This window comes from Mirounga leonina, unplaced genomic scaffold (genome assembly GCF_011800145.1).
Source record: "Mirounga leonina isolate KUSES-001 unplaced genomic scaffold, KU_Mleo_1.0 Mir_170, whole genome shotgun sequence".
Classification (NCBI taxonomy): Eukaryota; Metazoa; Chordata; class Mammalia; order Carnivora; family Phocidae; genus Mirounga; species Mirounga leonina.
Genome location: NW_023270433.1, coordinates 20,517,564 through 20,544,276, shown reverse-complemented (window position 1 = coordinate 20,544,276; position 26,713 = coordinate 20,517,564). Strand labels below are relative to the sequence as shown.

At 40.8% G+C, this 26,713-nt stretch overlaps 1 protein-coding gene across 1 annotated transcript in view; it reads left to right on the top strand.

Moving 5' to 3' along the window:
- KIAA1958 (KIAA1958 ortholog) overlaps positions 1 to 25,962 on the top strand; it is a 159,215-nt gene extending 133,253 nt beyond the window's left edge. Inside the window, exons 4-5 of the mRNA XM_035016045.1 lie at positions 6,954 to 7,126; positions 24,819 to 25,962. Of these exons, the coding sequence (XP_034871936.1) occupies positions 6,954 to 7,126; positions 24,819 to 25,625 (980 nt within the window). The 3' untranslated portion in view covers positions 25,626 to 25,962. The remainder of the gene's footprint in view (positions 1 to 6,953; positions 7,127 to 24,818) is intronic.
- The last annotated feature ends 751 nt before the right edge of the window (positions 25,963 to 26,713 follow it).

Sequence of the window (26,713 nt, the reverse complement as noted above, 5' to 3'; positions counted from 1 at the left end):
ACACTCTGCACTGGGCCATTCTCCACTCTCTCACTCCACTCAAACTCTGACATCCCAGGCTGGGAAGCTTTCCTACCTGGAAGCCCTCATCACACTTCTTGAGCTGTGATACTTGGCACCAGACCACTCCCATGCAGGGAAGCCTTATTCACTCCAGTAAGACTCTGACTTTTCACATAGGGCTTCTTCCCATATCTCCCACTGCTGTGTGGGTATCCTCCTTACCCTGCTCAGGCAATCACACCACATATCTGGCTACCCCTGCATGGGATGTTTGGATTTTTCTTCTCTCTGAGTTCAGGCTCTGTTGCCTCCCACTGAAACTTATTTCTTGCCCCAGTCAGTTTCCTATACCCCTTACTGGGCAGGCTTCATGCTTCACTCTAAGCCCCCACAGCCCTTTCAACACACACATACTCCAGGAAAACAGATGTCTATTTCGCTCTGCCCCACCAACAGCTTTGAAACTGAAAATTTCAGGAAGAAAAGGGAAAAAGAAGACGTGAAGAGAAAGAAGGGAGAGAATTCTATAATTTCCATTTTGTTAATAGATTCTAATGTTTTAGTAAAATTCTCTATCCTTTCCTTATTTCCTTGAACATAGCAAAATTATTTTAAAGTCCATGTCTGACAACTCCAGTAATCTGGATAATCATGTTGTCTGATTTTTCTCCTGTTTTTCATTCATTTGGTCTTACTTTATAGTACGTCTGTTAACTTGTTATTGAATTCTGGCCATTGTGTATGAAAACTTACTGAAGTTGTTATCCTTCCTCCAGAGAGGATTTAAATTTCTGCCAGCTAGCAAATAAGGTAGGCAGATCATCTTAATCCAGTTGAGACTGTTCTACATATCGTCCTTGACTTACACTAGGGTTATATCTTTTTTTTTTTTTTAAAGATTTCATTTATTTGACAGAGAGAGACACAGCAAGAGAGGGAACACAAGCAGGGGGAGTGGGAGAGGGAGAAGCAGACTCCCCGCCAAGCAGGGAGCCCGATGCAGGACTTGATCCCAGGACCCTGGGATCATGACCTGAGCCGAAGGCAGACGCTTAACGACTGAGCCACCCAGGCGCCCCTAGGGTTATATCTTGATAAACCCTCATAAGTTAAAATGTTTTAGGTAGAAAATGCATTTAATATGCCTAACCTACTGAACATCTCAACCTAGCCTAACTGACATGTGCTCAGAATACTCATGTTAGCCTACAGTTGGGCAAAATCATCTAACACAAAGCCTATTTTATAGTAGAGTGTTGAATATCTCACATAATTTATTGAATACTGTACTGAAAATGAGAAACAGAATGGTCGTGTGGGTACAGAATGGTTGTGAGTCTATCAGTTGTTTACCCTTGTGATCACGAGTTTGGCTGGGAGTTGTGGCTGTCTGCCACTGCCCAGCATCACAAGAGAGCATCCTACCACATATCACTTAGCCCAGGAAAAGCTCAAAATTCAAATTTTGAAGTACAGTTTCTACTGAATGCCTATCACTTTCGCATCATTGTACAGTTGAAAAATCATAAGTTGAACCATCGTAAGTCAGGGACCATCTGTATTTCCAGTTTTTCTTATTCTTAAAGTTAAGGCCTTCCTGGGTCTCAAATGAAAGCCTGTATTGTTACCAAGTCTTCTCCTCCTTAGAAGCCTGTTAGTTCTTGACTCCTCAGTGCCATGCAGTTTCCTTTTAGTGATTTCTCTTTTCTGCTTGGTTTCTCTGCATCTTGCATGTTTAACCTAGGAATCAGCAATTCCTGGAAGGAAAATTGCATGCAGAATGTTGGTTCACTTTTCCATGGTTCCCTTCCTCCAGGACGTCCAACTCTCAAGTACTGGCTGCTTATTAGCCTTGTACTTAAGTATTTGTATACTTGTTTCCCTGAGATTGCTGTAGACTTTAGGCTGCTTGTTTCTGTTTGGGCTCTATGACCTGCACTGCAACTCTTCAAATGATAGAAGAGGAAAACATGGTGATCAATGCAGGACTCACTTCTGTGCATTTCCCATCTCTCCAGGATTTTTGCTCCTTGAGTTCCAGTTAATTTTGTTTTCCAGTGCATTTTGTCCAGCCTTATTCTCAGCAGGAAAGATAGTATAATACCAGCTACTCCATTATAGCCCTAAGTGGAAGTCCTCCTGCCATCATTTTTAAGTTTTCATTTCTTTTATTAACTTGTTCTTGGATGCTATGTCTTTCATGATTGAAAATATCTTTATTTTGCCCTAGTGCTTGAATAATACCATAAGTAGGTAATAGAATTCTTCATTTTATAGTCTTTTCCCCTTACAACTCTGACAAGACAGAGTCATTATTTTTTAACATGTGGTCTCACAGATGAGAAATCTGATTCTTGTTACTATGTTAAAGACTTTTTCCCCATAAAGATTATAGAATTTTCTTTTTGTTTATAGACCTTGGAAATTTCACCAAGATATGTTTATATATATCTTATATAAGAAGATATGTCTTCTTCAGTATGTATTTTGACAGTTCATAAACCTTAACACCCTAAAGATTAAAATCTCTTTGATTAATGGAACTTTTCTTATATTATTTCTTTCACTATTTATTTTATTCTATCCTCTCAGAATTTTTTCTTTTGAATTCTTATAAGCTAGGTTTTAAATTTCCTGCCTCAGTCTTCTACGCCTCTTAACTTCACCCTCATAATTTAAAAACTGTTAGGACTTTGCTTGCCCTTCCAGGAAAATTCCTTCCATATCACTAATTCGTCTTTTAGCCATGTTCATTCTAATACTCAGCTCTTCTTTTAAGTATTATGTTTTTTCAATCATTTTAAATTTCCTGGGTCTTTCTTGTTCTCCTATTTTTCCTTTTCCAATGAAAGCTGTTCTTGTTTTAAGGATAAATTATGCTCTCAAGTCTATGTAATGATATATCCGTGATCTTTTGAATTTTTTTCCCATTGGATTAATTTTATGGGAGAGTGGGAATATAGAATTAGTTGCTCTGCTTGTGTAACTTGGTAACTTTCATGCTATTGGTTTTCCCCAGGTGCCAAGGGATGCTTGTTTGTGTACTCACATTTTTTTTTAAACATTATTTATTTGAGAGAGAGAGAGGGCAGGGGGAGGGGCAGAAGGAGAGGGAGAGAGAGAGAGTCTCAAGCAGAGACTCTCGAGAGTCTCAAGCTGAGTGCGGAGCCCAACACGGGACTTGATCTCACAACCCTGAGCTCATGACCTCAGCCAAAACCAAGAGTCCGACACTTAACCGACTGAGCCACCAAGGCACGCCCGTGAGCTCACATTTTAAAACGAAAGTCTAGATTTATCATTACTGCTAGCTTACAGGGATTTCCTTAGACATTATTAAAGGCTCTTGTTTGATATATCTGGATACAGTTCACTCTTTTTTTTTTTTTAAAGATTTTATTTATTTATTTGAGACAGAGAGAATGAGATACAGAGAGCATGAGAGGGAGGAGGGTCAGAGGGAGAAGCAGATTCCCTGCCGAGCAGGGAGCCCGATGCGGGACTCGATGCGGGACTCGATCCCGGGACTCCAGGATTATGACCTGAGCCGAAGGCAGTCACTTAACCAACTGAGCCACCCAGGCGCCCTGGATACAGTTCACTCTTGAAGGTAATAGTTGAGCACAGGGTTTTGCAAGTGGACTTTAGCCCGCTGTAATGAGTGGACAAAGAAGTCCCCACAAATAGGCTTCTCTTAAGGGTGTATAAGCTGAAAACAAGATGGGAAGCAGGGAACTCTCAAATGTAGACTCAGGGGGAGTGTTACCTGACAGAGGGCATGCATTCAGCCATTTTTTGCTTTTTGTAGCTGCTTTTTGTTTTTCTTTCCCCTTGTCCAGTGGGGCTGCCTAGAGTTTCCTGAGGCAATGCCCCTTTTCTCTCTGACTCTGAGGGTGGCTTTTCACAGCAATTTCCCTCACTTTCCACACTGTGCTTGCTAACACCTATGCTGTAAATGATGTAGGTAGTAACCACGCATAGAGGGCAGGGGAATTGTTCAGATCTGGCCATCCTTAAAGGGAGTACACAACCCCACAGTCCACCCCTGCTCCCATGGCCAGCTCTTCTGAACTTTGAGCTTGAAGTTTGCCTGTTCTCTAGTGGGAAAAAAAAAAAATGCAAATCCTTCTTTAGAGTAGTCCCCTCTTTCTCCTGTATTCAGTTGTAAGCCCTCCCTTTTGTTTATTTCTCCATCAGTAGAGTCTCCTAAAAATTTCCTTGGCACCATAGCTCTACAACTTCTACTCAGAATTTTTAAAAAGCAGTGTATTGAGTAAATTTATTTAATCTTTAAATAGAATTATGAAAGAACCATATGTGTCATTTAATCATTTTCACACAATGTCTTTCCCATTATGTAAGCATTTGAGCATTCTTTACGTTTCTCTGTGTACTAGGATTTTGTTTTCCATTTTCAGTGTACGGTCTCTGTCCTGTGTTAAAAATGAAATTATTTAGGGGCGCCTGGGTGGCTCAGTTGCTTAAGCGACTGCCTTCGGCTCAGGTCATGATCCTGGAGCCCCGGGATCAAGTCCCACGTCGGGCTCCCTGCTCGGTGGGGAGTCTGCCTCTCCCTCTCTCGTGCTCTCTCTCTCTCATTCTCTCTCTCAAATAAATAAAAAAAAAAAGAAATTATTTAAGGCCATGTAATTGTTTCATGTAATAATTAAACATCCTGTCTCACAGTGTGACTTTGCTATACTGAAATGAGGGAGACTGTGCTATGTTGCAAATAAATCTTTTGTTGTGGTTGTTTAAAAGCAAATCAACAGTGGAGCTGTAGTGGTTGTGTAAATAAATCAGACGTAGTTCTCCTCACTGAAGATTAATACAAGTAAATGTTGGGGGCGGGGTATACTTTCCATAAGTGGCTAATATCTAAATTGTATTCCATCCTGAAACGTTATCCATGTAGTACATGATTCCTTTGCTGTGGTGGCCAGAGCATCGAGTCAGTGGGACCCGAGTCCAAACCCTAGCTCTAGCACTTGCTAACTCCATGACTTGGGACAGCCCAGTGCCTGGCACAGAGAGGGCACCTTGGTAAATGTTGGATGAGTGATGTATGAAGTTACTAAATGTATGAGGTTCAGTTTCCTTATCTGTAAAATAAGTATAACAACACAGTTGCTTAGCGATTACAGTAACTCTTGGCATATAGTAAGCATTCAATTAACACTAGATGTAATGATAATAAATTTTATACTAGAATCCTTTTATTGATATCAAGCAAGTCCCAGAAACAATGTGAGTTATCTCAGTTTATGAGGGTGGTGAGAGGAATATACTCACATGACATGGTCACTTCTGATAGTCTTTCTAGCATTGTTTATTTCTCTTTTGCTATAGGCATTTATTAAAGCAGATTGTGTGTTTAACAGTTCAACAGCAAACTTAAAGGGTAAAGACACGGTCTTAAGGAGCAATACAAACCAACTGGAGATCTTCTGGACACAATTCCATCACAGTTCTAAGGAATAATAAAGCAAAAGTGAGATACATACTGGAGAGAATAATAAGGGAGTTCGGTTCGTATGGGGAAGGTTGTGTAGAAGTGTGTTTGGAATTGGAATTGGAAGTGGGAAAAAAAGACACTGGGGAGACCATGTGGAGATTTCTCAGGCTACAGTGGGGGAAGGTTGGTGTGGTGTCTTGGGCTGGGGACAACAGGTGCTGGTGGTTGGGAGTTCCTCAGTGGGGGCGGTGGAAGGTGGGGTGGCTTAGGCAAAGTGGAACCAATTTGCAGATCACCTTGGTAATTGCACCAACTTTCCATTTTGCTATTTCTCAACCTCTTAATGCCTTGTTTGAACATAGAAACATTCCAGAGAGGATCAGAACCATTAGATAAACTAGAGGTTGGCATTGTTTTCATTTTAAGGTGGTCCCCCTTGTTGGGTTTTCTTTTTTCTTTTCTTTTTTTTGAAGATTTTATGTATCTATTTGACAGAGAGAGACACAGCGAGAGAGGGAACACAAGCAGGGGGAGTGGGAAAGGGGAGAAGCAGGCTTCTGCCGAGCAGGGAGCCCGCTGCGGGCCTCGATCCCAGGACCCTGAGATCATGACCTGAGCTGAAGTCAGACGCTTAACGACTGAGCCATCCAGGCGCCCCGGGTTTTTTTTTTCTATCCAAAGACAACAATTTAAACAGTTTAAGTTTGGTTTTAGTAGATCACAGAGTATAAAGAGAAGCCTAATGGTTATGGATTTGATTATCTCTTCGGTATCCAACAATTAAAGGGAAGACCAGTTTTCATCTGACTTAGTTTGGCAATTGCAATTTAAAATCTGGGTCTCCTCTGAGGTCATGTAAGCCCCTCTGGCATGTTCTCCCTTCTTTCCCGTAAAATTACCTTCCATTTTACCTTCCATTCTGATTCTGAGCTAGCTGATGGGTTGGGGAGTCAGGGTTTAAATATCTCTTTGTTTGTTTGTGAAAAGAATTAAAGAAATATGCCAACACCATTTAATACAAGGCTGTCCAGGATGACACATAAGACACTACATTACAGAGAAATAACAGCTCTGCATACACTGAGGGTAAAGAGAAAGAATGTGTAACTTGTCTTCCCTTATATCCTTCTATTTTTGTTGTTGTTATTGTTCATATAAATGCCTTTTAATTCCAAGTGAAAATTTTAGACAGAACATTCTTTGTTTTTCTGCATTCATTTTTTTTCCTTCTGTTATTGGAATGCCTGCATTAGTGCATCAGTTGATATATATAGCAAAAATACTAGGATCAAATGCAAGGTTACTGCATTGATTCCATGCTAGAAATATTGTTCCCTACTTTATTGATTCTAATATATGTACACTTGATAAACATTTCATTTTTTAAAGTGTTATCTCTTAGGAGATTTCTGTTATTTAACATGATCCCAAGATGTAATTCTCTAAAGAAGGGAATGGCAAATTATTTTAATGCTTTTATTGTTTTTGTTTCTAGCCTATTCCACTAAGCTCAACAAATTTCCTGTATTTAATATTAATGATGACTTGAATGATCTGTGTACCAGTGCAGTAAGCCCAAACACTACCAAAGCCACACGATATGCTCTGAATGTGTGGCGATATTGGTGCGTGACCAACGGGCTCAAAGATCACACGGACATCACCAAGGTAAGAAACTTTTTTTTTTAAGATTTTATTTATTTATTTATTAAGATTTTATTTATTTATTTATTTGACAGAGAGAGAGAGCACAAGCAGGTGGAGTAGCAGGTAGAGGGAGAAGGAGAAGCAGACTCCCTGCTGAGCAAGGAGCCCGATGCGGGACTCGATCCCAGAACCCTGGGATCATGACCTGAGCCAAAGGCAGACGCTTAACCAACTGAGCCACCCCGGCGCCCCAAGAAACTCAAGCTTACTTCTTCTCTCAGCCACTTTCACAGCTTCTAAGTGCTGGGCATTGTGTTAAGTATTGTGGGGAACACGGAACAGTTGTTTTTTGCTTGAGAAAACTTTGAAAGAACATGAAATCAAAAGAAAAATATACACAGTACAAAGCAGAATTTAATAAGTGTCTTATGAATGTACAGATCAGAAATGCCAAAAAATTCAGATGGATAAATTAATTTCAGATTGGTGAAACTAGTGAAGGAATTGATATTTAAGCAGTGTTTTGAAGGAGAGTTAGAATTTCGGTAGAATTGGCTGAAGACAAGAGTCTTCTAGGCTGAGTGACATGAGGAAGAATAAGATTTGGAGGGATAGACTCACTTGCCTGCAGCAGAGATTTCAGATAGGGGAATAGTGGACTATAAAACCGGATTTTGATAAACCCTTAAAGGCCAAACTAAAATCTTGTGAACATTGGGAAGCCGTTGAAGTTTTGTTTTGTTTTTGCTTGTGAAGAGAGACTTTATCTGAAGGATTATTGCAGTGTGGCAGCAGGGAAGGGACTGTCAAAATAGGGAGAATGCTCTGACTATAAGATCTAAAGCGTTAGGCAAAAGGGAAACCACTGAAGTTTCTTTAACAGGGAGGAATATAGTGAAAGATATTTGGAAAAATTAATTGGAAGTGATGAGCAAAAATTTATTTAGTATCCTTGGCCATCCATTTCTCCAGTTGTAAAATGAGCTCTTAAAATCTCTTCCAGGGCGCCTGGGTGGCTCAGTTGGTTAAGCGACTGCCTTCGGCTCAGGTCATGATCCTGGAGTCCCGGGATCGAGTCCCGCATCAGGCTCCCTGCTCGGCGGGGAGTCTGCTTCTCCCTCTGACCCTCCTCCCTCTCATGCTCTCTGTCTCTCATTCTCTGTCTCTCAAATAAATAAATAAAATCTTAAAAAAAAAAAAATCTCTTCCAATTTGAAATGTTTGAGGTTGGTGAATGGAAGGAAATATTTTTGGACATGTAGAGACAGAATAGAAAGGCATATTTTGATTTGGATATACTGAGTCTAAAGCAGACAGATGTCCAGATGGACATGTCCAATAAACGGTTGTGAATGTGGGATTCAAAACATGGGAGAAAAAGGGGCACATGGCTGGCTCAGTCGGTAGAGTATGCGACTCTTGATCTTAGGGTCATGAGTTCAAGCCCCATATTGGGCCTAGAGCTTACTTAAAAAAAAAAAATTATATATATATATAAACAAGCAAACATGGGAGAAATGCTAGAGCTGGAAGCATAGATTTAAAAGTCTTGCACATAGAGGTCATAACTGAAGCCCAAGGCAGGTGACATCTCCAAGTTTGGTTATGTGTTTAGGGCACCAACAATAGATGAAATAAGAAATCCAGGTTTCTACTTCTGACAGCATGGTGCTCTAGATACTGTGAGGGGCCTTTCTGTTCTATCTGCAAAAAGGAAGGAAAACATCCACAGCGCATGCACGCACATGCACACACACACACACACAAGACAGCTGGACCTGGAGCAGTGAGCAGTAGCACATATGAAAGGTGAGGTTCTCCCTGAGGGCATATATTGATAACATTATTAAGGAAGGGAAGAGACTGATGCACGGAAGAACCCTTGATTTAGTAGAGGACCCTGAGGGGCACCTGGGTGGCTCAGTCGGTTAAGTGACTCAGAGTCCCGGGATCGAGCCCCACATCAGGCTCTTTGAAGAGAAACACCCAAAATATAGGGGATTGGGTTTTTTTGCAGATTAAAATCAACTAAATATGTGCTCATTAAAAAAAAAAACAACAACAGAAACCACCAGCCACTCAAGGAAATAGATCACATGAATGAGTCTGCATAGAGAGAACAAACAATAGATTTAGACACCAAGGACTTTAGATAGTATATTATAGACTAAGATGTGTTATATATATTATAGAAATAAAAGAATTATACATTGAGCAAGCAACAACATAGTAATCAAAATAATCCAGCAGATTTGAAAATAAAGAAGAATTTCCACTTGTGGCCATAGGGAGAAAAAGGCCCAAATTACCCTTCTGCTGTAACAACTAGAAAACTGAGCACAATATGTGCAACAACTGTTTTCAGACAGAACAGACAGCATAGCACTTGATCCCTTAGAGAAAGGTAACAAATGAGAGTACTGAGAAAGGTCTTGCAACAGATGTGGCGAATAGTTAGCTCTAGACTAAGCTCTGCTCTAATCACACCCAACAAATCTTAAATGCTAGACCCAGGTGCATGAAAAGGTGCTAACATCACTAATCATCAGGGAAATGCAAAACAAAACTACAATGAAATACCACCTCCCACCTGTCAGAATGGTTAGTGTCAAAAAGACAAGCAATAACAGGTGTTAGTAAGGAATGTGGAGAAAAGGGAACCTGGTGCACTGTTGGTGGAAATGTAAATTAGTGCAGCCATTGTGGGAAACAGAATAGAGTTTCCTCAAAAAGTTAAAATTAGAACTACCATATGATCCAGCAATTCCACTTCTGGATATTTGTGTGAAGGAAATGGAAACACTAACTTGAAAAGATTTATGCACCCTCATGTTCATTGCACCCTTATTTACAGTAGCAAAGACATGGAAGCAACCTAAGTGTCTACTGATGGATGAATGGATAAAGAAAATGTGGTTCATATATACACAATGGAATATTACTCAGCCATAAAAAAAGAAGGAAATCTTGCCATTTGCAACAACATGCATGGATCTTGAGGGCATTATGCTAAGGGAAATAAGTCAGAGAAAGACAAATACCATATGACCGAACTTATATGTGGAATATAAAAACAAAACAAAAACAACAACAACAAAAAACTAAACTGAATTCATTAGAAAAAGAGAAAAGATAAGTGGTTGCTAGAGGTGTGGGATGGGAGGGGGAAGGAAGGTAAAATGGGGGAAGGTGGTCAAAAAATTCAAACTTCCAGTTATAAAATAAATAGGTCCTGGTGATTTGATGTACAGCTTGATGACTACAGTTAATAATACTGCATTATATATTTGAAGTTGCTAATAGAGTAGATCTTAAAAGTTCTCATCACAAGAAAAAGAATTTAACTATATCTGATGATGGATGTTAGCTAGACTATGATAATCATTTCTCAGTACATGCAAATATTGAATCATTGTGTTGTACATCTGAAACTAATTTAGTGTTATATGCCAATTACATCTCAATTCTTCTAAGTAAAAAAAAAAAAAAGGCAAGACTCAGAAGGATTGAATGATTTTCAAGTAACTTAACTGTGTCCCAGAACAAAGCTTAAAAATACTTATAGGAACATAAAAATATCCAGAACCAAAGAAAAAAAATTCACAATGTCTGGCAACTAAACAAAATTATCAGACATGCAAAGAACCAAGAATATATCCCTTAAAGAATGAATCAATCAGTCGCTTCTCGGCCTTTTGACTAAGATCAAGTGAAGAATGAATCAATCAAAACCAGCCCAGATCTAACAAAGATTTTAGAATTAGCAGACAAGATATTAAACAGTTATTATAAAGAAGATAAACAAATGGCCAATGAGCACATAAAAGATGCTCAACTTCATTAGACTTCAGGGAAATGCAAATCAAAACTACATGAGATTCCACTTCATATCCAACAGGAAGACTACAATAATAGTAATTAAAAAAAAAAGATAACAGGTGTTGATGAGAATATAGAGAAACTGGAACTTGTACACTTCTGATGGAGCTGCTTTGGAAACAGTCTGGCATTTCCCCTCAAGTTAAACATAGAGTTACTCTTTCACCCAGCAATTCCACTCCACGCATATACCCAGAAAACTAAAAACATGTATCTGTACAAAAAGTCATACATAAATATATGTTGTAGCTTTATTCACAATAGCCAAAACAACCCAAATGCCCATGAGCAGAAGAATAGATAAAATGTCACGTATCCATACAATGGAATATTATCTGGCAATGAAGAGAAATGAAGTGCTGATAGATGTTTACATGAATGAACCTAGAAAACATTATATTAAGCGAAATAAGTCAGAAATAAAAGAACAAATATGTATTATTCCATTTATGTAAGATATCTAGAATAGGCATGGTCATAATGACAGAAGGTATGAGAGAGGTTACCAGGGGCTCGGAGGAGGAGGAAATGTGGAGCTATTGTTGAATGAGTACAGTTTCTGTTTGGGATGATGAAAAAGTTCTGGAAATGAATAGTGGTGGGGGTTGTGCAATGTTACAAATGTACTTAAAGGGGGGAAAGATGGCGGAGGAGTAGGGAACCCTATTTCAACTGGTCCCCGGAATTGAGCTGGATATCTACCAGACCACTCTGAGCACCCACGAAACCAGCCTGAGATGTAAGAAGATCTGGATCTCTACAAACAGAATATCTCAGGCGGTTGGTTTTGAGGTACGACGCGGAGAGCCGTGATCCTGCAGGGAGATATCGGAGGATAAACGGCGGCGGGAGGGAGCCTGGACGTGGGGACCCTACACCGCCAGTGAGTGACAGCCTCGCGCTCTGCGGACGGGGCACAGACTCGCAGACCGGCAGTGTCGGGAAAGAACTTTAGGGCAGCCCCCAGGGTGGAAAACCAGACCGGCGGGGTCGCACGCACGGGAACCACAGGCCCCCTGGACAGAAACCGGAGTGACGGTCGCTCGTGCACGGGAACTGCAGCCTCCGAGTCGGAAACCCCGTACGCCCGGGTCGCGCTGGTGAACTGCAACCCCCGGGGGTGGAAACCCCAAGCGGTGGAGTCGCGTGCCCGAGCCCGAATTGGGAGCGACTGGCGGTTTTAGAAGCACAAAGGGCAGAGACGTGCCCGACCTGGAGGCAGGACTGGGAGCCCTGCGGAGGGGCACACAACCCAGGCCGCTGCAGTTTATAGCAGCACGGACAGAAATGGAGACGGTGTGGCCTGGAAGCTCACTGAAGAACAGACTGCGGTCTCTCTGCTCTGAGGCAGAGGGTTGGAAACGGTCTCTTCTGCTCTGACTCGCGGAAGAGACGCGGAAAGCCGCCAGGGAAAGGCGCCAGAGAACAAAAGCCCCAAAGACTGATTCCCTCTGAGCCCATCCCCCGCCACAGGGGCGCAGGGCAACTCCGCCCAAACAGGGTTGCCTGAGTAACAGCGCGGCAGGCCCTTCCCGCAGAAGACAGGCTGGGAAAACAAGAGGCCAGCAACCCTAAGGTCCCAAGAAAACAGGTGCATCTTGCTTGGGTTCTGGTCAATAATTTCGACTCTATACATTGCCTCAAACACCCATCAACAGAATGACTAGGAGGAGGAGCCCCCAAAACAGAAAAGACTCAGAGATTATGACTTATGCTGCAGATTTACAAATGGATGCAGACATGACCAAGATGTCAGAGATGGAATTCAGGCTAGCAATTGTGAAGACAGTGTCTAGAATGGAGAAATCAATTAATGGCAACATAGAGTCTCTAAGGGCAGAAATAAAAGGTGAATTGGCAGAACTTAAAAATGCTATCAATGAGATCTAATCCAATCTAGATAATCTAACAGCTAGGGTAACTGAGACAGAAGAGAGAATAAGCGATCTGGAAGACAGTATAATAGATAAAAAGGGAAAAGAGGAGGCCAGGGAAAAACAACTCAGAATCCATGAAAATAGAATCAGAGAAATAAGTGACACCATGAGGTGTTCCAATGTCAGAATCATTGGAATCCTGGAGGGAGTGGAGAGAGAGAGAGGGCTAGAAGATATATTTGAGCAAATCGTAGCTGAGAACTTCCCTAATCTGGGGAATGAAACAAACATTCGAGTTGTAGAGGCAGAGAGGACCCCTCCTAAGATCAAGGAAAACAGGCCAACACCCCGGCATGTAATAGTAAAACTTGCAAATCTTAGAACCAAGGAAACCATCTTTTTTTTTTTTTTTTAAGATTTTATTTATTTGCAAGAGAGACAATGAAAGACAGAGAGCATGAGAGGGAGGAGGGTCAGAGGGAGAAGCAGACTCCCTGCTGAGCAGGGAGCCTGATGTGGGACTCAATCCCGGGACTCCAGGATCATGACCTGAGCCGAAGGCAGTCGCTTAACCAACTGAGCCACCCAGGCGCCCACCAAGGAAACCATCTTAAGGGCAGTTAGGGGGAAGAGATTCCTTAGGTACAGAGGGAGGAACATCAGAATAACGTCAGACCTATCCACAGAGACCTGGCAAGCCAGAAAGGCCTGGCAAGACATATTCAGGGTACTAAATGAGAAGAACATGCAGCCAAGAATACTTTATCTGGCAAGGCTTTCATTTAGAATGGATGGAGAGATGCAGAGCTTCCACGACCAGCAGAAGTTGAAAGAATATGTGACCACTAAGCCGGCCCTGCAAGAAATATTAAGGGGGGGTTCTATAAAAGGAGAAAGACCCCAAGAGTGATCTACAACAGAAATTTACAGGGACAATCTATAAAAACAACGTCTTCACAGGCAACATGATGACAATTAATTCATACCTTTCAATAATCACTCTCAACGTGAATGGCCTAAACGCTCCCATAAAACGGCACAGGGTTGCAGATTGGATAAAAAGACAGGACCCATCCATATGCTGTCTACAAGAGACTCATTTTGAACCTAAAGATACATCAGACTGAAAGTGAAGGGATGGAGATCTATCTTCCATGCCAGCGGACCTCAAAAGAAAGCTGGGGTAGCAATTCTTATATCAGACAAATTAGATTTTAAACTAAAGTTTGTAATAGGAGACACAGAAGGACACTATATCATTCTTAAAGGGTCTATCCAACAAGGAGATCTAACAATTGTAAATATCTATGCCCCCAACATGGGAGCAGCCATATACATAAGCCAACTGTTAACCAAAATAAAGAGTCATATTGATAACAATACGTTAATTGTAGGAGACCTCAATACTCCACTCTCAGCAATGGACAGATCATCTAAGCAGAAAATCAACAAGGAAACAAGAGCTTTGAATGATACATTGGACCAGGTGGACCTCATAGATATTTACAGAACATTCCACCCTAAAACAACAGAATACTCATTCTTCTCAAGTGCACATGGAACTTTCTCCAGAATAGACCATATACTGGGTCACAAATCAGGTCTCAACCAATACCAAAAGATTGAGATGATTCCCTGCATATTCTCAGACCACAATGCTCTAAAACTGGAACTCAATCACACACACACAAAAATTTGGCAGAAATTCAAACACTTGGAAGCTAAAGACCACTCTGCTCAAGAATGTTTGGGTCAACCAAGAAATCAAAGAAGAACTTAAACAATTCATGGAAATCAATGAGAATGAAAACACATCGGTCCAAAACCTATGGGATACTGCAAAGGCGGTCCTAAGGGGGAAATACATAGCCATCCAAGCCTCACTCAAAAAAATAGAAAAATCCCGAATTCACCAACTAACTCTACACCTTAAAGAACTAGAGAAAAAGCAACAAACAACGCCTAAGCCACGCATTAGAAGAGAAATAATTAAAATTAGAGCAGAAATCAATGAATTAGAAACCAGAAACGCAGTAGATCAGATCAACGAAACTAGAAGTTGGTTCTTTGAAAGAATTAATAAGATTGATAAGCCACTGGCCAGACTTATCCAAAAGAAGAGAGAAAGGACCCAAATTAATAAAATTATGAATGAAAGGGGAGAGATCACTACTAACACCAAGGAAATAGAAACAATTATTAGAAATTATTATCAACAACTATATGCCAATAAACTGAGCAATCTGGATGAAATGGAGGCCTTCCTGGAAACCTATAAGCTGCCAAGACTGAAACAGGAAGAAATTGACAACCTGAATAGGCCAATAACCAGTAACGAGATTGAAGCAGTGATCAAAAACCTCCGAAAAAACAAGAGTCCAGGGCCTGATGGATTCCCTGGGGAATTCTACCAAACATTCAAAGAAGAAATAATACCTATTCTGCTGAAGCTGTTTCAAAAAATAGAAACAGAAGGAAAACTTCCAAACTCATTCTATGAGGCCAGCATTACCTTAATCCCCAAACCAGGCAAAGACCCCATCAAAAAGGAGAACTACAGACCAATATCCCTGATGAATATGGATTCCAAAATCCTCAACAAAATCCTAGCTAATAGGATCCAACAATACATTAAAAGGATCATCCACCACGACCAAGTGGGATTTATCCCCGGGATGCAAGGGTGGTTCAACATTTGCATATCGATCAGTGTGATAGAACACATTAATAAGAGGAGGGAGAAGAACGATATGGTCCTCTCAATTGATGCAGAAAAAGGATTTGACAAAATACAACATCCTTTCCTGATTAAAACTCTCCAGAGTATAGGGATAGAGGGAACATTCCTCAAGTTCCTAAAATCCATCTATGAAAAACCCACAGTGAATATCATCCTCAATGGGGAAAAGCTGAGAGCCTTTCCCTTAAGATCAGGAACACATCAAGGGTGCCCACTCTCACCACTGTTGTTCAACATAGTACTAGAAGTCCTAACAACAGCAATCAGACAACAAAAAGAAATAAAAGGTATTCAAATTGGCAGAGAAGAAGTCAAACTCTCTCTTTTCGCAGACGACATGATACTTTATGTGGAAAACCCAAAAGACTCCACCCCCAAATTACTAGAACTCATCCAGCCATTCAGTAATGTGGCAGGATACAAAATCAATGCACAGAAATCAGTTGCTTTCTTATACACTAACAACGCAACTGTAGAAAGAGAAATTAAAGAAACGATTCCATTTACAATAGCACCAAAAACCGTAAGATACCTCGGAATAAACCTAACCAAAGAGGTAAAGGATCTATACTCTAGGAATTACAAAACACTCATGAAAGAAATTGAAGAAGACACAAAAAGATGGAAAAATATTCCATGCTCATGGATTGGAAGAATAAACATTGTTAAAATGTCTATGCTACCCAGAGCAATCTATACCTTCAATGCCATCCCGATCAAAATTCCAATGACATTTTTCAAAGTGCTGGAACAAACAATCCTAAAATTTGTATGGAATCAGAAAAGACCCCGAATCGCCAAGGAGATGTTGAAAAAGAAAAACAAAGCTGGGGGCATCACGTTGCCTGATTTCAAGCTATATTACAAATCAGTGATCACCAATACAGCATGGTACTGGCACAAAAACAGACATACAGACCAATGGAACAAAATAGAGAACCCAGATATGGACCCTCAACTCTATGGTCAAATAATCTTTGACAAAGCAGGAAAAAACATGCAATGGAAAGAAGACAGTCTCTTCAATAAACGGTGCTGGGAAAATTGGACAGCCACATGCAGAAGAATGAAACTCGACCATTCTCTAACACCATTCACAAAGATAAACTCAAAGTAGATGAAAGACCTCAATGTGAGAGAGGAATCCATCAAAATCCTAGAGGAGAACATAGGCAGTAACCTCTTTGACATCGCCCACAGCAACTTCTTTCAAGATACATCTCCAAAAGCTAGTGAAACAAAAGCAAAAATGAACTTTTGGGACTTCATCAAGATAAAAAGCTTCTGCACAGCAAAGGAAACAGTCAACAAAGAGGCAACCCACAGAATGGGAGAAGATATTTGCAAATGACACTACAGATAAAGGGCTGGTATCCAAAATCTATAAAGAACTTCTCAAACTCAACACCCAAAAAACAAATAATCAAGTCAAAAAGTGGGCAGAAGAGATAAACAGACACTTCTCTGAAGAAGACATACAAATGGCTAACAGACACATGAAAAAATGTTCATCATCATTAGCCATCAGGGAAATCCAAATCAAAACCACACTGAGATACCACCTTACACCAGTTAGAATGGCAAAAATGGACGAAAGAAACAACAAATGTTGGAGAGGTTGTGGAGAAAGGGGAACCCTCTTACACTGTTGGTGGGAATGCAAGTTGGTACAGCCACTTTGGAAAACAGTGTGGAGATTCCTCAAAAATTTAAAAATAGAGCTACCCTATGACCCAGCAATTACACTCCTGGGTATTTACCCCAAAGACACAGATGTAGTGAAAAGAAGGGCCATATGCACCCCAATGTTCATGGCAGCAATGTCCGCAATAGCCAAACTGTGGGAAAAGCCGAGATGCCCTTCAACAGATGAATGGATAAAGAAGATGTGGTCCATATATACAATGGAATATTACTCAGCCATCAGAAAAGATGAATACCCAACTTTTGCATCAACATGGATGGGACTGGAGGAGATTGTGCTAAGTGAAATAAGTCAAGCAGAGAAAGTCAATTATCATATGGTTTCACTTATTTGTGGAACATAAGGAATAACATGGAGGACATTAGGAGAAGGAAGGGAAAAATGGGCGGGGGGAATTGGAGGGAGAGATGAACCATGAGAGACTATGGACCTGAGAAACAAATAGGGTTTTAGAGGGGAGGGGGGAGGGGGGATTGGTTAGCCCGGTGATGGGTATTAAGGAGGGCACGTACTGCATGGAGCACTGGGTGTTATAGGAAAACAATGGATCGTGGATCACTACATCAAAAACAAATGATGTATTGTATGGTGACTAACATAACATAATAAAATTAAAAACTACAAAAAAAATGGGTGCCTGGGTGGCTCAGTGGGTTAAGCGACTGCCTTCGGCTCAGGTCATGATCCTGGAGTCCCAGGATCAAGTCCTGCATCGGGCTCCCTGCTCAGCAGGGAGTCTGCTTCTCCCTCTGACCCTCCCCCCTCTCATGTGCTCTCTCTCTCTCTCTCTCAAATAAATAAATAAAATCTTAAAAAAAAAAAAAACTACAAAAAAAACCAAAAACAAACAAATGTACTTAAAGCCACTGAATTGTATACTTACAGATGGTTAAGATGGATTTTACCACAATTAAAAAAAAATAAATCAGTAAAAATGTAACTATTTCACCTTTATTAATAATTTTAAAATTCACCTGTTCTCACAGACCCCTATCAGCATTTCTTCATCCCCACTAACCTTAATCTAGGCCCGAGAGTCTTGTCTCTCAGATTTTGCAGTTGTCTGTTACTGGGAACCTTTACGTTCCCATGCAGGAATCCCCAAAAAGAACCTAACTTCTCCACACTCTCCAAGGTTTAAATAAGTTCTGCATCCCAGGTGGATAAAATATCCCATCTGTCCCATAGAGTGTGCCTTATCACTGCACTAGGATTTCTTAGTTTCCCCTGTGTTAGCTAGAGGAATCATGGATGAGAAAGAAGATAGATTTCAGTCTTCTGTAATCTATTCACATGGGTGGCTCAAATTAAACATTTTTAATAATAAATTCTTAAGAAAGAGGTCAGTATCTTAGAGAATTAGCCAATATTTAGTAAAAAGTAGGAATTGTGATATCACAGCCCATATTCTTCAATCTCATTTTCTTGGTCTAGATGCAAGGTATTTTTAATCTAGATATGTCTTTTTTTTTAAAGATTTTATTTATTTATTCAACAGAGAGAGACACAGCGAGAGAGGGAACACAAGCAGGGGGAGTGGGAGAGGGAGAAGCAGGCTTCCCGCCAAGCAGGGAGCCCGATGCGGGGCTCGATCCCAGGACCCTGGGATCATGACCTGAGCCGAAGGCAGACGCTTAACGACTGAGCCACCCAGGTGCCCCTAGATATGTCTTTAAAGATAGATAAAGGGGCACCTGGCTGTCTCAGTTGGTAGAGTATGTGACTCTTGATCTCGTGAGTTCAAGTCCCATGCCAGGCATGGAGCTGACTTAAAAAAAAATAAAAATAAAAAATAAAGATAGATATAGCTGGCAACAGACAAGGTGAATAACAGCTCCTGATCTGGTTTGGTAGCTGGTGAGCCTCAAATTTAGTTGTTTGTTCAAGGGAGAAAAGAGAGAGTCAAATCAGACTTAAAAATATCTAAATAAGCAGGGTGCACACTGGCAGCCTCACTCTGTTATCTACTGTGTGAGTTCCACATAGTATTTTTCCTCCAGGTTATTTTCACAAGTGTGATCTGATCCTCACTGACCCATCTCCCTCGAGGTTGCTGCCTCACTGACTTAGACTCACTGTTGGAAAACAGAGCATCTTAAAGTTCCACACCTATCTTTCTAAATAAAGTAAAATCTGATTAACTGCAAAAATGAAGTCATTTTTGTTGCCAGCAAAGGTGACTTCAAGATTCATTTTATTCATTTTATTCTTTTAGAAGAGTACTTGCAGTTCATAAGCATTTCTCCACTTTCTTCATCCCCCTCGATAAGATTATCCACAGAGGGGTTTGAGGCATTCCCCAAAAGTAACTCTTGGTTTTACTTGTCTTTGAACTCTTTCAAGTGTGAAGGATTACTGTGTAGTCCTGAAACTTTGAAATTTGCCACACAAGTCAGCTATTTCTTATTCTGTTCTTTTTGGAGTCATCTACCCCATGACCAAGCTCTTACTTCTTTTTGGTCATTTTTACCTCAAGGAAACCAAGTTTATAGTCCGTGGTGAATTTTGACATGGTAAATCCATACAGAGTTGTTAATGAAGAAAAACAGTTTCACACAATATCTTTATAACAAATCAACAAATTGAAGACCTTGTAACCTGGGCAAATAACCACCAACCAAAACTCAGTCTGAGAAAACTAAGAAGGCAGCCAACGTGGGCCAGAATGAATGGTTTCTTGTGTGCAAACAACATAAATTTTGTGACTTGACATTTCTCCCGGAATTGCTGTTGCTGTGGTTTTACTTTGAAACCTGTGGTATTCTATGTAAATCAAGAAAAATATTCTGCATCTTAAGTCAGCTCGGTTCTCCTGACTGCAAGGTTAATTCCTTGACTTAACCCACATGTACCAGTTCATTGTGGATCACTGATGTCTTGCAGGCCTTCTGCTAGGTGTGAAGACCCACGTGGTCACGTATAAGATGTAGTTTTTGCCTCCAGGGAGCTCTCAGTCCATGTTGAGAGATAGACGTATATAAAAGAGCCTGTGCAATATGAAGAGGGCCATAATAAAAATTTAAATTAGGTGTTGTGGGATCCTAGGTGAGAGAGGAACTTTGCTTAGGGAAGCTGGAAAAGCCTTTATTGCAGACAGCAGAATTTGAGCTAGAGCTGAAATAATGAACAGAGATTTTGCAAATAGAGAGGGTTTAGAGAAAAAAGCATTCTGGTCGTAGCATGCATAAAGTCTTAGAAGCCTAAGAGGATCTGGTGGTTCCTGTGAATGGCACAGAGTTCAATGAGGCTGGAAAATAAAGTACAAAGAGAAGAGCAGATTAGGCTAGAGAAAGTGTGTGGGTACCAGTTAACTCTTGCTGCAGAACGAACTGCCTGAACACTTAGGGGCTTAAAGCAACATTCATTTTATTTGCTCATGATCCTATGGGTTGTTCTCACCTGGGAGAACCTATAAGACCAAAGCAGATAAAAGCAGCATCTCTGAAGCCTTGGTTTGGAATTCACACATTGTTACTTCTGCCACCTTCTTTGGTCAAGATAAGTCATGGCCAGCCCAGATTCCAAGGGTGGGAAAATAGATCCCACCTTTTGATGGGAGGAGTAGCAAAATCACTGTGCAGAGGTGTGTGGGAACAGGGAGGGGAGGAGCTGTTGTGGCTGTCTTGGCAAACAATGTACCGGAGGGTGAAAGCAAATTGTAAAGTCTTGCTTACAAGGTGAACAGTTTGAAATTTATCCTAAGGGCAACAGGAAGCTATCAGAGGTGGTTGTTGTTTTAAAGATTTATTTATTATTTTGGGGAGGGGGGGCAGAGGGAGAGGGAGGGAGAGAGAATCCTCAAGCAGACTCCCTGCTGAGTGAGGAGCCAGACTTGAGGCTCAATCCCAGGACCCTGAGATCATGACCTGAGCTGAAATCAAGAGTTGGCCGCTTAACTGACTGAGCCATCCAGGTGCCCCTCAGAGGTTGGGTTTTTTTTGTTGTTGTGTTTTGTTTTGTTTTTAAGTACCATGGTAATAAGGTTTTCTGCTCAACATCCCTTATTAAGGAACCCTTCTCTCCTACAATCCCCATGGTTACTGAAGAAGCATTATGTTAGTACAGTGCCTACCTTTTGGTCAATTGTTTAGATCAGGAATGAGCCAACCAGAATCCTTTCTTTAGATTTTCTTCTACTATAGATACTGTAGATGAGAATTGAACATTGCCAGTAGCTGAGGCTGTAAGAAGCAGATCTTAGGGAGTGCTACGGAATTATGTTTTAAGCTATATAAAGAAAGCCACTCTGCACAGAGAGGCAGAGATGAGAGACAGAGTCCTGATGGTCTTGGAGTCCACTAAATCTGACATCCCTCTTTGCCTAGGCTTATTCAAATGTGGCTTAGCTCTTGGACCAAATGAATCCCAACTAATACAAAGAGAGGTTAACACCTGCAAGTAGGGAGTTGCAAGTGACAACATAAAAATCTGAAATCAGTTGAGTTTGAAAGTCATGGTTATTTTGACTGGTTTTTACTGGTATATATAAGAAAGCTGTTGCTTTTCATACTTTGTATGTAGCTACCCTACTGGTGGCTTTTCAGTTGAATCTCTTAGAATTTCCTAGACCAACAATCAGATTATCAGAAAACAATTATATTTTATCTTTTTCCTTTAGTATATACACATAGACATACGCACATATGTGTGTATGTGTGTGTAATTTTTTTTTTTTTTAATTTTATTTATTTAACACAGAGAGAGAGAGAGCGAGGGCAGGAACACAAGCAGGGGCAGTGGGAGAGGGAGAAGCAGGCTTCCCGCGGAGCAGGGAGCCCGATGCAGGGCTCAATCCCAGGACCCTGGGATCAACCCTTCGACCCTGAGCCGAAGGCAGACACTTAATGACTGAGCCACCCAGGCGCCCATGTATGTAATATTTATTTCTTGTTTTGCCTGGTTTGCTAGAACCTCCAAAATAGTGTTTTATATATATATATATATATATATATATATATATATATATATATATATACATACAGTATCAGATATTCGGCAAGTTCATCCTGTTCCTGACTTTATAAAAAAAACATTCTAATGTTTCCATCTTAGGTATAATTTTTATCGTTCTTGTCTGTAAAATACTCTTCATCGTAGTAAAAGGATTTTTTCTTCCAATCTAAATTTAATTTGAATTTTAAAAAATTTGAAATAGATATCAAACTTTCAAGTAATTTTTCAGTAATTAGCAAGTTCGTATTATTTTCTCTATAAGTCAATTATATTAACATATTTATTAAGATTGAATCATCCTTACACTCTGCAACAATCCCTACTTGTCTTGATGTAGTACTGCTTTCCTGCATTTCTGAATTTGATTTGATAATATAGGCAGTCCTTGTTTTTTGTGGTACCATGTTAATTGCTACTCTGGATATCAGAAATGTGTATCAGAGGCTTGTCCTCGCTTTCCAAGGTTATAACATGCACCTGTCTTATTTAACATAGCACTGTGCAAAACAAAAATTGCCTGTTTATATTTATATTCATATACTTTTTTTTGGTATATCTGTTAGATTTGGATTAGAGAAAAATGAAGACCCTTTCTCTTTCCTATGCTCCAAAACTGTTTAAATACAAAAGCTAAATAGACTCCATAAAGCCATCTCCTTAGGAGTGATATACATCTCTGACAGTAATTTCACTCTATTTTAGGGCTCTTCAGATCTTTTACTTCTTATTTTTTTTTAAGATTTTATTTATTTATTTTTGAGAGACAGAGAGAGCGCACAAGCACGAGCACGAGGAGGGGCAAAGGGAGGGGCAGAGGGAGAAGCAGACCCCCCCCACCCCCGCCCCGGTGAGCTCTGAGGAGCCCAAAGCAGGCTCCATCATAGAACCCTGGGATCATGACCTGAGCCAAAGGCAGATGCTTAACCAACTAAGCCATCCAGGTGTCCTCTTTTACTTCTTATTGAACCAGCTTTGGTAATTGAAAATTATTCAGGTCACCTAGATTTTCAAATTAATATGTATAAAGTATATAATGTTCTTTCATATTTTTGATTCATTTTCTGTAGTTATTGTCTTTCTCATTACTGTTACTGTTTAAATGTATATTTCCTTTCCTCTTCTTTCTCTCTCTCTCTTTTTGTCAGCCCTTCTGGAAGTTTGTCAACTTTATAGGTCTTTTCAAAGATTACATATTTTCATTTTTAAATTCAAATTTATATCTCTTCTAGTTTATTATGTTTTATTTTTATTGATTCACTCTATTATTTTTTAATTTGGTTTACTTTCTCTAGCTTTTTGAGCTGAATAATCAGTTTGCTTATTTTCCATACAACTTTCTAAAAAAGTCATTCAAGACTATGATGTTATAAGAGTGTATTTAGCAAATCTCATGCATTTTGATATGGAATGTTTTCAGTTTGGTTTGTTTTTAATCTCTAAGTCAGTTTTTATTTTCTGTTTGACCCAAGGATGTTAGAAGAATGAATGTTACCTGTCCAGTTTCTACTTTTAAAAAGTTTTCTGTTGAGACTTTCTTTTGTCCTAGAATGTGTACTTGGCCTGAAAGGACTATGAGCAAAGTCCGGTTTTCTCTTTCTAGCTCCCTCTTGAAAATAAAGCCTGGGTGGCTCAGTCAGTTAAGCATCTGCCTTTGGCTCAGGTCATGATCTCGGGGTCCTGGGATGGAGCCCGAATTGGGCTCCCTGCTCAGTGGAGAATCTGCTTCTCCCTCTGTCCCTCCCCCCCACCCCCGTGTGAGCACAACTACTCTCTCTCAAATAAAATAAATAATTTTTTTAAAAAAGTTAAAGAAAAGAAAGCTCTCTCAATGCCCGGGCTTCCTTTTCCCACCATACCCAAGTGAGGAGCTCTCTCTAACTGTCAGTGCAGTCATCAAGCTTTTCATATTTTTTGAAAAAGTATTGATATTGCAACCCTATGGGTCATTAAGCCAGTGATATTTCAGGGCCTATATCAGATACATTCAAGTGAAGAATTAAGGTAATGAACTTGCTCTGCAACCCGGACATACCCATTGTCTTTCCCTAACGGTGCCGTGTTTAGTGCCCGCAGGACCCAATAGTATGTGCAAATTTTGAGGAAATTAATGCTGGGAGGATTCAGAGTTTGTGAATTTCATTCACAAATTCTTTAGAGAGAATGGTTGGATTTTCCTGAAGGAGAGAGAAGAAATGATTTGCTAGAAAAGAGAAAAAAGGCTTTCCAGAGAGGAATAGAATAGTGAAAGTTACAAAGGCCAATAATCATAATTAGTATATACATGTATATTTATGTGTGCATACGTGTATGTGTGTTCTCCACTATTTACAAACCATTTCACATCCCCTACTTTATTTAAGCATTACAATAATCCTTCAAGAACGTCTTGATTATCATGTCCCCATTTTGCTGCTTGAAACACTGTGGTTCCAGGTATGGAACCGAGATCTTCCATTTGAAGTTCTTTCCCTGTATCAGGCTGGGAGGATGAGGAGAAGCAAGGGGTCTGGCTCTTTGGGTGTCCTCAAATGTGTAACCTCAGTGTTTGTCTCATTTGAGATCCCTGCGGCGAAGTTGAACGAGCTGCTCGAGAATTTTTATGTCACCGTTAAGAAGAGTGATGGCTCCGACTTCCTGGCCACCTCGCTGCACGCCATTCGCCGAGGCCTGGACCGCATCCTGAAGAATGCAGGCGTGGGCTTTTCCATCACCAGCAGCACCTTCAGTTCTTCCACCAAGAAACTCAAGGAGAAGCTGTGGGTGCTGAGCAAGGCAGGGATGTCAGGGGCCCGTGCTCGCAATATCGTCTACTTCTCTCTTTCCGACGAGGAGGAGATGTGGCAGGCAGGGTGTTTGGGTGATGACAGTCCTGTCACTCTCCTGTCCACCGTGGTCAAGTACAACAGCCAGTACCTGAATATGCGGACCCTGCAGGAGCATGCAGATCTGATGTATGGTGACATTGAGCTGCTCAAAGACCCACAGAACCAGCCCTATTTTGCCCGGACGGACAGTGTCAAGCGGGAGAGCCGCAGTGGTACCACGAGAGTGTGCCACGGGAAGATCTACCATGAGCACTCCAGGGGACACAAACAGTGCCCTTACTGCCTCCTATACAAGTACATGTACACCCACCGGCCGCCCACCCAAATGGAGGCCAAGTCCCCTTTCTACCTCACGGCCCGGAAGGAGGCCACAGACACGGGCAGCGTGTGGTATGAGGAGCAGAGGATGGGCCTGCGGTCTCTTCGGGGGATTGTCCCCAACCTAGCCAAAAAGGTCAAGCTGGAAAACTGTGAGAACTTCACCTTTGTCTCGTTTACTCAGGTCTCCAGGAGGCTTGGCTCCCACAGTTGCTGTCAGTGAGTCTTCCCCGACAAGCAAGGGCTCCCTCAGGCAAGGGCCAGAGCTCTGGGGTGGCAGGGAATGACAGCAACTTCAAGGTCAGGCTGGTCTTGGTCAGGGGGACCTGCTATTTCTTTGACTTTGGGTGTGTTTTTTTAACTGAAAGTAGAGGAGTCTGAATAATTAGGGTATTTCATCCAAATGTGTGTCACCTTTGTTAAATTATAGAATCTAACACCATGTATAATTGTTCCACAAACAAGAGTGAGGAAGTTCATTTTATCTAGTGCCTTTTTAGCACAGATTTTCTTAAAAAAAAAAAAAAAAGAAAGAAAGAAAGAAAAAGGGAGACTGTTTAAGTAGTCATTAAAAACAAAACAAAACAAAAAGAACCTCCCAGTAGCCTAGTAGCTTTATAATGTTATGAAGACTCTATATACTTTGTTGAATTACACTCACAATAAGGAACTGGAAGGAGAGGCAGACACATTAACTATTTCCAGGAGACAAATTGCACTCGACACCCCTCTCTCTGTTTTGTTGATGGATAGTTTGGTTCTGCAGAGCAAGCAGCTTTGCCTGATAGAAGCTGGTGGAGCTGCCTGCACTCAGTAGTGCTGATGGGGGAGTGGGGGCCGCCCCCACTGCTCTCAGCATGGGGAGCAACTTGGTCCCTGCATCAACGGGGACAATTTTAGTTTTATGAAAAAAAGATGAATGCACCAGACAATGTTTGGGAGAGCAAGGTTTCCAGTGAACTAGGTGGTTTGTACCGTGAGGGAATTTCCAGTAGTAGTGGCTTGGAAAAAGCGATCTGTAATCAAAATATGAAAACCTCCTGAAGCAGAAGTGCCTACATGTTCTTTCTCAGCACCGTGTGGAAGCTATTTCCATTTGAGCCTTTTTTGGAATTTTTAAAATCTGTCCTTCGTGTCATACAGTTGTCCCGTCAGCATCTAGCACCAGATCTGTAAAATAACTAAAGGTACTTTTCAGGCTTCACCAGGAAAATCCAACAAAGCAAGCTGCAAAGAAAACAAATCCCCAAACGTGTTTATGAAAGTACTTTGGAATATGTTCATCAAAGTATGATTTTTTCAGCCACGATA